Below are 11,106 nucleotides of genomic sequence, written 5' to 3' on the forward strand. Positions count from 1 at the left end.
CTGAGGAATTTGAAATTCCTTCAATAAACTGTCACTGGGAAAGAAAGTGTCTACTTTATTTGGAAATATGGCCCCACTTGGCTTCCCAGACCGCTCCTGTCCTCTCTGAATTCCCCAGAGGTTGGTTTCAGGGGGTTTGGTTTTGGTTTTGCCTGTTTCATTCTGTGAGGTCCCAGGGACTACAGGTTGCATAAGTAGTTTCCTTCTGTGCTGGGTGGAGGTCTGAAGTTCCGCCATTAGCCTCTTCACGTATTCCTAACACATGGAGTTATTCCTAATTCTGAGCTACTTGGAATTAAAAAACAATAACTCACTCAAAAGCGAGAGAAGGTTGTGTGAGGAGGCTACAGATGAGAAGGGAGCTCTTCTTTATGTACTTCGAAGCCGACCCATTTCAATCTGAACTGCTCACAACCTAACGTTAGCTTTAAGACTTCTTGGATCTGAAACATCAAAAAGAGAAAAACTATTCATACTATCCTGTGACCTTGTCCTTACAGTCCTACACTGCCCACCTCTACACCCTTTATCTTTCTCTGCCTCCCTCCAGCTGCCTGCCACGCTTTTGTCTCTAGCATTCGTCACCAGGGGAACGTACATAAATCAATGTTGTTAGGCCCCGACCACCACGCCCCCCAAGTTCAGTGACAAAGGAGTTTAAAACAAATGACTAAATCAGGGCTTCTCAACTGGGGCTGTTCATCAGAATCACTGCAGAACGTTAAAAAAAAAAAAGCATTGGGACCCCTTTGAGTCTCACCACAAAACTGAATAGACTCTCTCTGAGGACTTGGGCCAGGCTCTTTCTTCACTCCCCCAGGGATGCTAACCTCTGCCAGGGTTAACGGCCACTGGTCCACAGTATATGAGTGTCTGTGACAATGTTTCTCTGTCCCCATCCCTGGAACTGGGATAAGTTGGCTACAGGTGTTTGCCTTCTATGTGGAATTTTAAAATGCTGCTAAAACTAATAATATATACTTTACCTTCCCCACACACACACACCTGGCCCTCAGCAATTCCATCCTTTAAATCTGTGCAGTACAAATTCTCTCCACTAATATGAAATAGCTATATTTCAACAAAGGTCACCAGAAGATAGGGTTCCCCATTTTGACCTCAGTCTTCCCATTATTGGCTTTAATTTAAAACAGAAGGTAGTTGGCTTCTGGCTTGGTTTCCCCCACCCATCCTCCAAAAAAATCCTTAACTTTTATGGACCTGATAATTCCAAGTCTTATGACTTGGAATTTTACTTAAAAAACAATGTCTCAGATGCTGAATTGCATCTTTTGCACCTGTTCTTCAATAGCAAAATGCACTAAAAGCTCTCCAGCTCCCTCCCCATTCCCTGGAAGGCATGTGTGCATGTACCCCCCCCCAAACACACACACACACACACACACACACACACACACACTGTTCTTCTAGAGACTTGAGTTTGTGAGATTTTAGGATGAATGTTCCTTTGGCCTGTGAGTAAATTGCAATAAGCTACCAGATAAATGCCAGTCTGATTCCTTGTCTGTAAAATTATGACTTTGGCTAGATGACCCATAATGAACTCTCTGGCTCTGACATATGATTATCTGATATAACTGAAATATGTGCCATTTAGGCCATATTCAGAATCAGTTTTTGTCACAGTATTTAGGAATAATTCTTCCTCTTGACAATCTGTCATTTCACATACTTTAAAAGAAAAGGGGGGAGGGAAGCCTGGAAGAAATATCTATTTAGAGCAATAATAATGTTGATCATTATAATGATAGCTAATGTTTGTATTTATTAAGCACTTACTATGTGCCAGTTTGCTAAGCATTTGGAATAGTCCATTTAATCATAATATCAACCATATGAGTTAGGTAGCATTGTTCCTAATTCATGAGGAAACTGAGACCCAGAAAGAGTTGCCCTAGGTCACACAACTAACAAGTGGAAAGCCAAGATCCAAATTCAGGTCCTTCAAGCAATGCTGCCTTAATTTTTTTTAAGAGCTCAGGAAAATTGTTGGCGAGTATAAGAAAATATCTGAAAAGATCTTGGCACACAAGCCCACCTGTCACCATGAGCCAAAGTGATGGCGATGGGAACAGATGAGCTAATTTTCCGAAGCTTGCTTTCTTGCTGTATTGGTTTTGACGCTACTGCCTTGCATTGTCAAGTCACCTGACTGATCAAAATTAGAAGTGGGCGGAAGTCTCACCTCACTCAAAAACTGGTCTTTCATATCTTCTGGGTCCACCAGAGCTGGGACGGTGAAATCTGCTCTCAGGATTCCAAAGAGCTGCCCTGAAAATGAAAGTACAACCTGAATCAGGGGTAATTCTTGCCATTTGAAAATGTCAAGATTTTAGCCATTGGGAGTGCCCCTTGGACACCATCGATGGTCTGTGGTGATGTAGGATTTCAAACAGGGAGAAGAAAGGAACTACTGACCAAGAGGATGCTCAGCCACAGTTAGGACCGGCCAATGCGGCGGCTGAAAGGAAAGAGTCTTACGTGCTGGGGGAACGTTGACCACATCAGACAATTATTTTCCTTTCTGTACTTTCCTTCCTTTTAATGACTCTATTAAGTAGACTGTCTCCACCAAGCTGGAAATACGCACTCCTCCAAGGGCCCACATTTGTAAAGGTCTCTCTACGCTGGGGAACGCCATGTCCTTTGAGCCTGTAAACAAGCTCAGCCTTGGGCCAGGAGCCACAGTAACCATCTCAGGACCTACTAGCTCCTAACAGCACTCCTTTCTCCATGTATCGCATTGTACAGTTTATAAAGTATCTAATTATCCCATGGGGTGTTTGCAGTAGCCCTGCGATGTAGGCAGGGTACTTCTTACTCTACCCTTTTTGAGGTGAGAAACAGGAGATTCTGAAGTGAGGAAGTGCCCCTTAAGCTTTCACAGGGGTCAGGGATGTCTCCTCCCCGTTCCTCCCATCGCTGCTCCCAGCCTTCCCAACGTTCCATGCTGCCGCTCAGAGGTGCTCCCGAGTACCCTCTGCTAGGGAGTAGCTGTCAGATTGAACGGCTTGGTTGTGACGAGTGGGAACTGGGTGACCAGACGCAGTTACCTGACTCTGGTTCTGGAGCTTTCTCCTGGGACCGCGGGTGGTTAGATGGCCTCACATGTTGGGCCTGAGTGGCAGTAGCTGTATCTCTCACTAAATCAGTGCCACTTCCTTTGCTGGGCACAGCTGCAGGAGGGGAAAGGAAGGCGTTATTGCAAAGGTAGCCAAGAGCAAGGTGATCTGAAATTAGTGACCGCCCCAGAGCTGGAAGACAGGCACCAGCAGCCACTGCCTCGCCGGGAGATGCCGCAATCTCACTAATTCAAGATTGTGATCATTCACAATCACATAATTAATAAGATGGGAATGAGGGCAGCCCTGTCCATCCAATAAGCTAAGGACAGAGGCAGGAGATGAATGAATCACGACTCATTTCACTAGTGAACTGGGATTAAAATGGTAACAACTACCATTTACTGAGTACTTGCCAAATGCCAGGCACTGAAAGATACCTCATGGCAATGATGCTTTTCTGCAGTTTAAAAATGAAAAAAAAGTTCGAAGAGGTTAGGAAACGCTTAAGGCCTCACAGTAAGTGGTAGAGCCAACAGTCCAACCTCGGCTGTCAGTCTCCTGCAGCCAAATAGATTGTGTCTCCCTAGACTGCCCACCCTAAATTATTACCCAGGGAGGATGGGAGGGTGAGCTGGCTCTGGCCAGACAGGCTCCCCTGTAGAGTGAACCGGAATGAGCCACAACGGGGCTGGGACCCAGCACACCCCCACCTGCCTAGCCTCAACCACCGCTGCCTGGGCAGGATGCTAGGGCTGGGGCTCCTCAAAGAAGGGGCTGGGCACTGGGCGGGGGTGGGAGTGGGGGCCCTAGTGCCTCAGCTTCGCAGGCAAGGAGCATGTTCTCGTGCTTGGGGCCTGGCCGGCTCCCAGCAGCCCCCGAGGCTGTGGCTGGGGCGGGGCTGCCCACGTGGGGCGAGGGCGTGCGCTAGTCCTCCTTCCCAGCCGGGCCTTGAACCAGAAGGCCCCGGAGAGTTTCCTGGAGGCTTAGGGCCGCTCGACCTGCTGCAGGTAAGTGACCAACTCAGGGGCACCTCCATCCTGAGGGAAGCTGGGGGAAGCTGGGGAAGCCGGGCCAGGCCGGGAGTCCGCTGCTGCCTCCCGTGGAGCCACGGGCCTGCAGTCGGTCGCCAGGGTGCGGGGATGCACTCTGGGCAGTGACCGGCAGGATCCTGTGCCCTTCCTTGGGACAGAGGCGTCCCTCGGGGCCGCAGTTCCTGGAGTCCGGGGAGCCTCAGGGAGCTCAGAGGCGAGAGCTCCCAGGTCGGGCTGTGGCCTGCGCGCTACGGGCGCCGCGGGGTGGACGCTGGTCCCCGCGGCACTAGAGGGGGCTTCCGTGGGTGTCTGTGCACCTAGGACCCCTGCCAAGGCCCCAGGCCTGGGGCCAGGATGCGGGCAGGTGGCACCTAGTGCCGGCGGTGTCCCCACCGAGCCCTGCAGTGGCCCTGCGGTTCCTCAGCACCGGCCCTGGGCACCCACACTGCCAGGTGCACAGGGATGGCCTACTGAACCTGCTGGGCATGGCCTGGGTGGTCAGCAGGCCAGGAACAGCCGGACATCGGTTGAGACCTTAGATGTTGAGCTGAACACAGGCTCTTCCTGGCTCCCGGAACCAAATCTGTGGCCTTCAGGGTGAGGGCCACTTTCTTGGTAGCTCACAGGGTCGCCCTGCAGGATCTGGGTCTCCCTGCTCAGCACCCCCAATCTACCTGCAGCTCCTACCCATAAGCCCCCACTCAACCCTCCTCCACTCCTCTGCGTCCCAGATCACCTCCTCCAGGAAGTCCTCTGGTAATTATAGGAGCTGGGACACACTTCCCTTCTGTGTCCCCATCACGCCTGTGACTACACAGGCAACACCGCTTTTCACAAGTTTCTCTCCAGCCAGCTGTCAGCTCCTTCAGAATAGCCCTGCCTCTTCTCTGTGTCCCCAGAAAGAATGACGCTCTCTGTGAGGAAGTCCTCTAATTGTTTCCACATCCCCCAAAAAGGCCACAATACCTTTGTCTGATGTAAGAATCTGCAGAGAAGCCAGACCTGTGGATTTGCCCTCAGTTACCCTAGTTAGCTTCCAAACTCTTGGGAAATTAAATGAGGTACTAGCTGTAACAATGTTTCGGGAATCTCACAATGCTGAAGGACCGTGCTGTCCCTGTCATTCCCAGCCACGTCGCCCCACATGGTCCCCCACAGCTCACCCCTCCTCTCTACTCCCAGAGGAGCCAGAACTAGAAGGGATCAGACAGGCCCCTCGCCTGTGCATCTCTCACTGAATACGCAGCCTTGTAGACCTCAGATGAGATTTCTGCTCAGTGTCTCAGGTCCCAGTCACCTCTCCCAGGAGACTGCGCAGGTTCCTGGTCCTGGAACTGCATGTTCAGTGGTCCAGTTCAAGGAGGGAGGTTAATGGTTGACCGAGGCCTCCTCCTCCCGACCCCAGCTCGCCAGCCGGCTGGGCGGCACAGGGAAACACCTCTATGTGTAAGTGATCCTTGGTTGGCTCACCTCTTTTCTGGCCTCTCCCAGGCCCTTCTGGGGGGACCCACCCACCCTGTGCTCCTACTCATAGGCCGCCCTCTCCACTTCCCAGGCCCTAGAGAGCCCAGGATCCAGCCAAGAACTGGGTCCAGCACCCATTTCAGAGCAGAAAGCAGGGGAGTGTACCTGGCCTGGGCGTCACCCTCACAGTCACTTCCGAGGAAGGAGTGTGGACAAGCCGGGGGAGCGCTGCCGCCTTCCGGTGCCCAATAGAGGGGTCTGCAAGTCAAGATGGAGAGTGAGTGTGAGGGACACACGGCTCCACCGGCTCTGCCACACCCACCAGGTGCCATCACAGTGACCAGACTCAGCAAGGCGCACGTGTTGTACACCTACCCGTGCCGACCTCATCTTTAATCCTCACGACAGTTCTTCAAGGGGGAACCATTGTTCCAACTGTACAGAATAAGAAGTTTCTTTGGGGATGATAGAAATGTCCTAAAAGTAGATAGTGCTGATTGGGCAGTCCTGTGCATCTACTAAAACCCACTGAATTGGACACTTTGAAAGAGTGAATTCTAAGGTATGTGAATCATATCACAATAAAACAGTTACACAAAAGGAAGGAGAGAAGGAAAGAAGGAAGAGAGGAAGAGACAGAGGGAAGGAGGAGAAAGAAAAGAGAAGAGGGAAGGAGAGGACAAGGCCAGCTGCTGAGGAGACAAACTGTACACGAGATCAGGATAGCCAGGGTGGCCTCAGCCCCCGTGCATTCCTGGAGAGAGTAACAACAATTGCTAATATCTGTTGGCTGCTTACTCTGTGCCAAGGGCTCTACAAGGTCCTTTATATACACCCTCCTTCAGTCTTCAAAGCCACCCTATGAGGCGGGCCGTCGGTACCATTTTGTTAAATGTATTTTCCAGATGAGGAAAGGGCGGCTCAGAGATGCTGCTCACGTTATTTCTAGAAAGTGGTCCAGTCTGTCTGATTCCAAAGTCCATGTGTTCAACCGCTTCATTGCCCAATAGCTCGTTCCTGTTGTTCATTGCTAATGCCCTGGGGCCGGTCCATTCTTTCTCGAGCTCCCAGAATGAACGTAAACTCTGCTCTGGAACTCAGTTCCCCTTAGACTAGAAGTGCTTCCTTAGGTCTATCCCCTGTGTCTCGCGCTGCCAAGCGAACCCATTTCCCACCCCCTTCTAGCCTCGGTGGGCCGAGGGCCGACGGGGAGGCCTGCCACTCACCGTAGAAGCAGATGAAGGGTTGCAGGAAAGAGCAGACCACAGCATAAACTCTGGGGGTGTAGTGCACGTAGGTGCGGAGCCCCGCGCACAGCCCCGCCCCGAACTTCGGCACCTGAAGCCAGGCCGGGATGCTGGCGCCCAGGCCACTGGACCAGCTCATCGACTCCGAGTCCACGTTGAAGTAGAGGCCGATCCAGGCCTCAGTCTCATTGGTGATGGACTTCAGGGCCTCCTTGTCGGCCTCATCAGTCACCACCTGCAGGTCGGCCAGGTCCGTGTGATAGGTGCGGCAGTACAGCAGGGCCGCCAGCCACGTCTTTCTCTGGTCAAATCGCTTGTAGATCCGTCTGCTGATATGGACCATAGCTGCGGGTAGAGAGCAAAGAGACCACTCACCTGTGGTTCTAAACAATGGGAGTTTGCAAAGGACGAGCTTCCATCACCACCCGAGGGACTGAGTCCTGGTTCCGGAGACCTGAATGAGGACACACCTCTGTTTGCAGAATTGGGAGTCCTGAGACCTGAGTGAGGACACACCTCTGTTTGCAGAATTGGGAGTCACATCCTCAGATTCATCCGGGGCCCCTGACTCTGACACATACCTGTTCACCCAAGCCCATCAAGATTTGCCTGACATTTCCTTCATCTTCCCTATCTCAACCGACTGTTAAAACTAATACTCTCCGGCCCTGAGCTATGCATGTGGCTACTCAGCTTTTAAAATCCTCACTATAGGCCCTGGCCGGTTGGCTCGGAGGTAGAGCGTCAGCCTGGCGTGCGGGGGACCAGGGTTCGATTCCCGGCCAGGGCACATAGGAGAAGCGCCCATTTGCTTCTCCACCCCCCCTTCCTCTCTGTCTTTCTCTTCCCCTCCCGCAGCCAAGGCTCCATTGGAGCAAAGATGGCCCGGGTGCTGGGGATGGCTCCTTGGCCTCTGCCCCAGGCGCTAGAGTGGCTCTGGTCGTGGCAGAGCAACGCCCCCGGAGGGGCAGAGCATCGCCCCCTGGTGGGCAGAGCGTTGCCCCTGGTGGGCGTGCCGGGTGGATCCCGGTCGGGCGCTTGCAGGAGTCTGTCTGTCTCTCCCCGTTTCCAGCTTCAGAAAAATACAAAAAAAAAAAAAAAAAAAGGAAAAAAAAATCCTCACTATAACCCTGAGAGGCAGATGTCACCAACTGCACCTTATAGAGGAAAAAAGAAAGGCTGGGAGGTGACGACTTGCCCAGACTCATGCCGTGTTATGGGGCAGGATGAGGGTCCCACACAGGGGTGCCTGCTTTAGAAGGCTGTCATCGTCACTCTACAACTACAACTCTGTGCTCCATAGCATGCAGAAAACTGACGACGCCACCTAACAGGTTGATTTGAGGAGTGGAGTGTATTTCTTTTGACAAAGAATATTTCTACACCAGACATGAACGAAAATGTTCAGCTATCCAGAGGGGAAAACCCACCCTCCAGGATGGATAGGCCTGGGCTATGAGGAGGTGCCGCCCTCGCCCCCACCCCAGAGCCACTGAGGCGGGGGCATCCCACAGCCTGGGCTCTGCCACGGTGTGGCTGGAGACCTTGGTCACATCACCACCCCCTCTGGGTCCATTTAATAATAAAAGCATTGACTCTTTCCAGGGGTTTCAACCTGGGGGGGGGCAGCAAAGCCAGAGTACCCCTCAACTACATGAAGGGCAGGGGGGACCCAGGTGTAGTGACCCTGCCAGCTGGTCTGGGTGGATAAGTCAAGGGGAAGGCAGGGCCCCTGGCTGTGCACCTGGCTCTGGAGAGGTGGTCAGGCCCAGAGTGGGCTCCACGATGTCGCTGTGCCCCTGGGCAGGGTCTGGAAACAGAAACAGACCTGAGTTGTGCGGCAGGAGTGAGGCTGCCCCCCACCCTCTGCAGGCAACAGCCCGTTTGCAGTTGGGAGAAGCCTAGCTCAAGGTTAGACAGGCTCCTTTGTTCCTATCTACATTTATTTGAGGTATACTGTATATATGTGTGTGTGTGTGTGTATATATAGAGAGAGAGAGGTCCTATTATGTGGCAGATGCTATTCTAGTCCCTGGAAAAAGCAGAAATAAGAGCCGCAGGATCTTTGTCTCAAAGAGAATGGGAGACAGAGCCTGCCTTGCTGAGAGGTAGGAAGGCAGACCCCAGCCAGGCAGGGCCCGGGTCCTGGGGTGGGAAGGGTCGTGTGGGTCTGGGCAGCAGAGAGCAGCCACGTGGCCGGCGGGGAAATAGGAAAGGAGGCCAGAGAGAGGAGCAGGGCAGGGTGGCTGCTCTCGGTGTGATTCTAAGTGCTGAGGGGCCCATGGAATGTGTTTAAGCAGAGTGATCTGATCTACATCTTTAAGAGTTCAAGTTGTATAGAGCACGGCTGTAGGTGGGGCTGCTTCCCCCAGGAGGGGGGGCTGGGAGGAGTGAGTGAAGTGCTAAGACACCAGAGGGAGTGTGGGGAAGCAGCTCACACTCACTCCCTTGGCGGGCTCCCCTCCTAGCACCCCTCTCCTACTGCATTCAAAACCCCAGGGCAGACCAGGGCAGATGTGGGCTGCATTTCAGGGTCCTGAGACTTGCATGGTGGAGAACTTGGGACACACCAGGTCGGTCCTCCGTGCCCCTATTTGAGGGGCTGGGGTGGTACAGAGTTGGCCTGGACCTGGACTGACTGGCAGAAGTGCAGAAGCCCACAGTCTTACCAGGTGAGTGCTCTCTGGTCTAAAACCATCCCTCTGTGTGGTTTCAGACAAAAGTCAGAGGTAGGGGTCACCTGGGCAGAGGGGCCAGCCAGAGGATGGCCAGAACCATGTGCTTTTAGCACTGATGGTGGCCTTCCTGCGGAGATGCCCCAAGGAGCTGGCTGCACCCACCGACTTCCACAGCCCCAGAACGTGGCTGTCCCGCACCCCCTGCCCGCAGGAGATAAAACCACCTTGTGCTTCACGAGAAGGCGAGAGACCTTGAATCCTGCTCTCATTTCCTTTAGATACAGACAAATCCCCAGCCTTTCTCTGTTTCCCTTCCCCCAAACCTTTCATTGGCAGGAGGAGGGAACAAAGTGAAACATTGCAGCTTCTACTTTTCCTCTGCCCTGATTTATACCCATTTCTCTGGTGGGCTCTTGGAAACGAGGGACGGAAGAGACAGAAACCTAGGCCTCAAGAAGGAGTGCAGCAAATGCAGCTAAGATAGGAGTTATCCTTGGAAGCCCCGGGCCCTCTTGCTTTCATCTGCTCGTAAAAAGCAGCTCGGGAGGAAGACCGGGAGGAAGACCAGGCCGAGACACGGCCGTGAACACACCATGGTAGCAGATGAAGGGCTTCTGGGCTGTGCACGAGGCAGCCCCCAGGCTGATAAGAATGGACACGGAGGACAGCGTGGCACAGATGCCCTCCTCAAAGACGGGCAGCGGGCTCCACACTGGGGCGGTGAAGGCGGAACCACTGGACCAGCGCAGGCCACCAGTGTGCACGTCGAAGAAGAGACCGATCCACGCCTCGGTGCCGCTGGTGAGGGCGTAGAGGTTCCGCACGCCGGTCACGCTGTTCATGCTCTGCAGGTCGGCCAGGTCGGTGTGGTACTTCCGGCAGTAGTGCAGGGCGTCTGGCCAGCTCAGCTCCTCCTCCACCCTCGAGTAGGTCTTGCCGGCACTCACCAGCATGGCTGGGACAGGGGAGGCTGTCACCATAGGGCCACCTCCACCCCGTCCCTGATCCCCAAAGGGCTTTCAGTCATGCCACAGGAAGCCTCCCCAGCCTCTTCTCTCCCATTTTGCCCCATGCCCCTAGCCCTCCAGTTGCCCGCAGCTCTGCCCTTGGGCCTTTGCACAAGCTGGTAGGACCATCCACCCCTATGTGCTCCCTCAATCCCCTCAGTTCCCCTTTCCCCTTGCCCAGCTAACTCCTCTCCCCTCTGCCCCACTCTGGGTAGGTGCCCTACCTATGAGCACACAGGATGTGCCCTTAGCTCACTGAATCCTTCCATCAATACCCTGGGACAGGCGTCCCTGCGTCTATTTAGCAACTGAGAAAACTGAGTCCAGAGAGTTAAGAGACTTGGCGAAGCCCACTCAGTAGGAAGGGATTGAGTCAGGACCCCAGGAAGTGGGCGGGGCTCCCTGGTCCAGGCCCGCAGCCGCCCCGTGGCAGTGCCCCTACACTGGCTGCAAGTCAGAATCAGTTGGGAGCCTTTCACATACACAGCCTCAGGCCCACCCTACAGCAAAGATCTGACTTTGCTGGGACCAGCATCACACATATTTTTATAAATCCCCTGGGAAAGGATCTTTCTGCTTGTCTGTCTCCACCA

The 11,106-nt window shown here is 53.5% G+C and overlaps 1 protein-coding gene across 1 annotated transcript; it reads right to left on the bottom strand.

The window, feature by feature from the left end:
* Nucleotides 1-331: 331 nt before the first annotated feature.
* Nucleotides 332-10,459, bottom strand: CLEC20A (C-type lectin domain containing 20A). Its single transcript, XM_066366032.1, has 7 exons — nucleotides 10,099-10,459; nucleotides 8,573-8,638; nucleotides 6,808-7,173; nucleotides 5,747-5,839; nucleotides 3,075-3,197; nucleotides 2,207-2,292; nucleotides 332-443 (listed from the first exon to the last, which is right to left on the bottom strand). The coding sequence occupies exons 1-7, from the start codon at nucleotides 10,457-10,459 to the stop codon at nucleotides 345-347; spliced, it is 1,194 nt and encodes a 397-aa protein (XP_066222129.1). The 3' UTR covers nucleotides 332-344.
* Nucleotides 10,460-11,106: the final 647 nt, after the last annotated feature.

This window comes from Saccopteryx leptura, chromosome 2 (genome assembly GCF_036850995.1).
Source record: "Saccopteryx leptura isolate mSacLep1 chromosome 2, mSacLep1_pri_phased_curated, whole genome shotgun sequence".
Lineage (NCBI taxonomy): Eukaryota > Metazoa > Chordata > Mammalia > Chiroptera > Emballonuridae > Saccopteryx > Saccopteryx leptura.

Excerpts from the sequence above, each read along its gene's own strand:
- CLEC20A (XM_066366032.1), bottom strand. The coding sequence starts at position 10,459 with ATGCTGGTGAGTGCCGGCAAGACCTACTCGAGGGTGGAGGAGGAGCTG. Across the intron at positions 5,840-6,807 it reads ACCCTTCATCTGCTTCTACG|ACCCCTCTATTGGGCACCGG; the intron begins GTGAGTGGCAGG and ends CTTGACTTGCAG. Across the intron at positions 444-2,206 it reads AAGACCAGTTTTTGAGTGAG|ATCCAAGAAGTCTTAAAGCT; the intron begins GTGAGACTTCCG and ends TTGATGTTTCAG.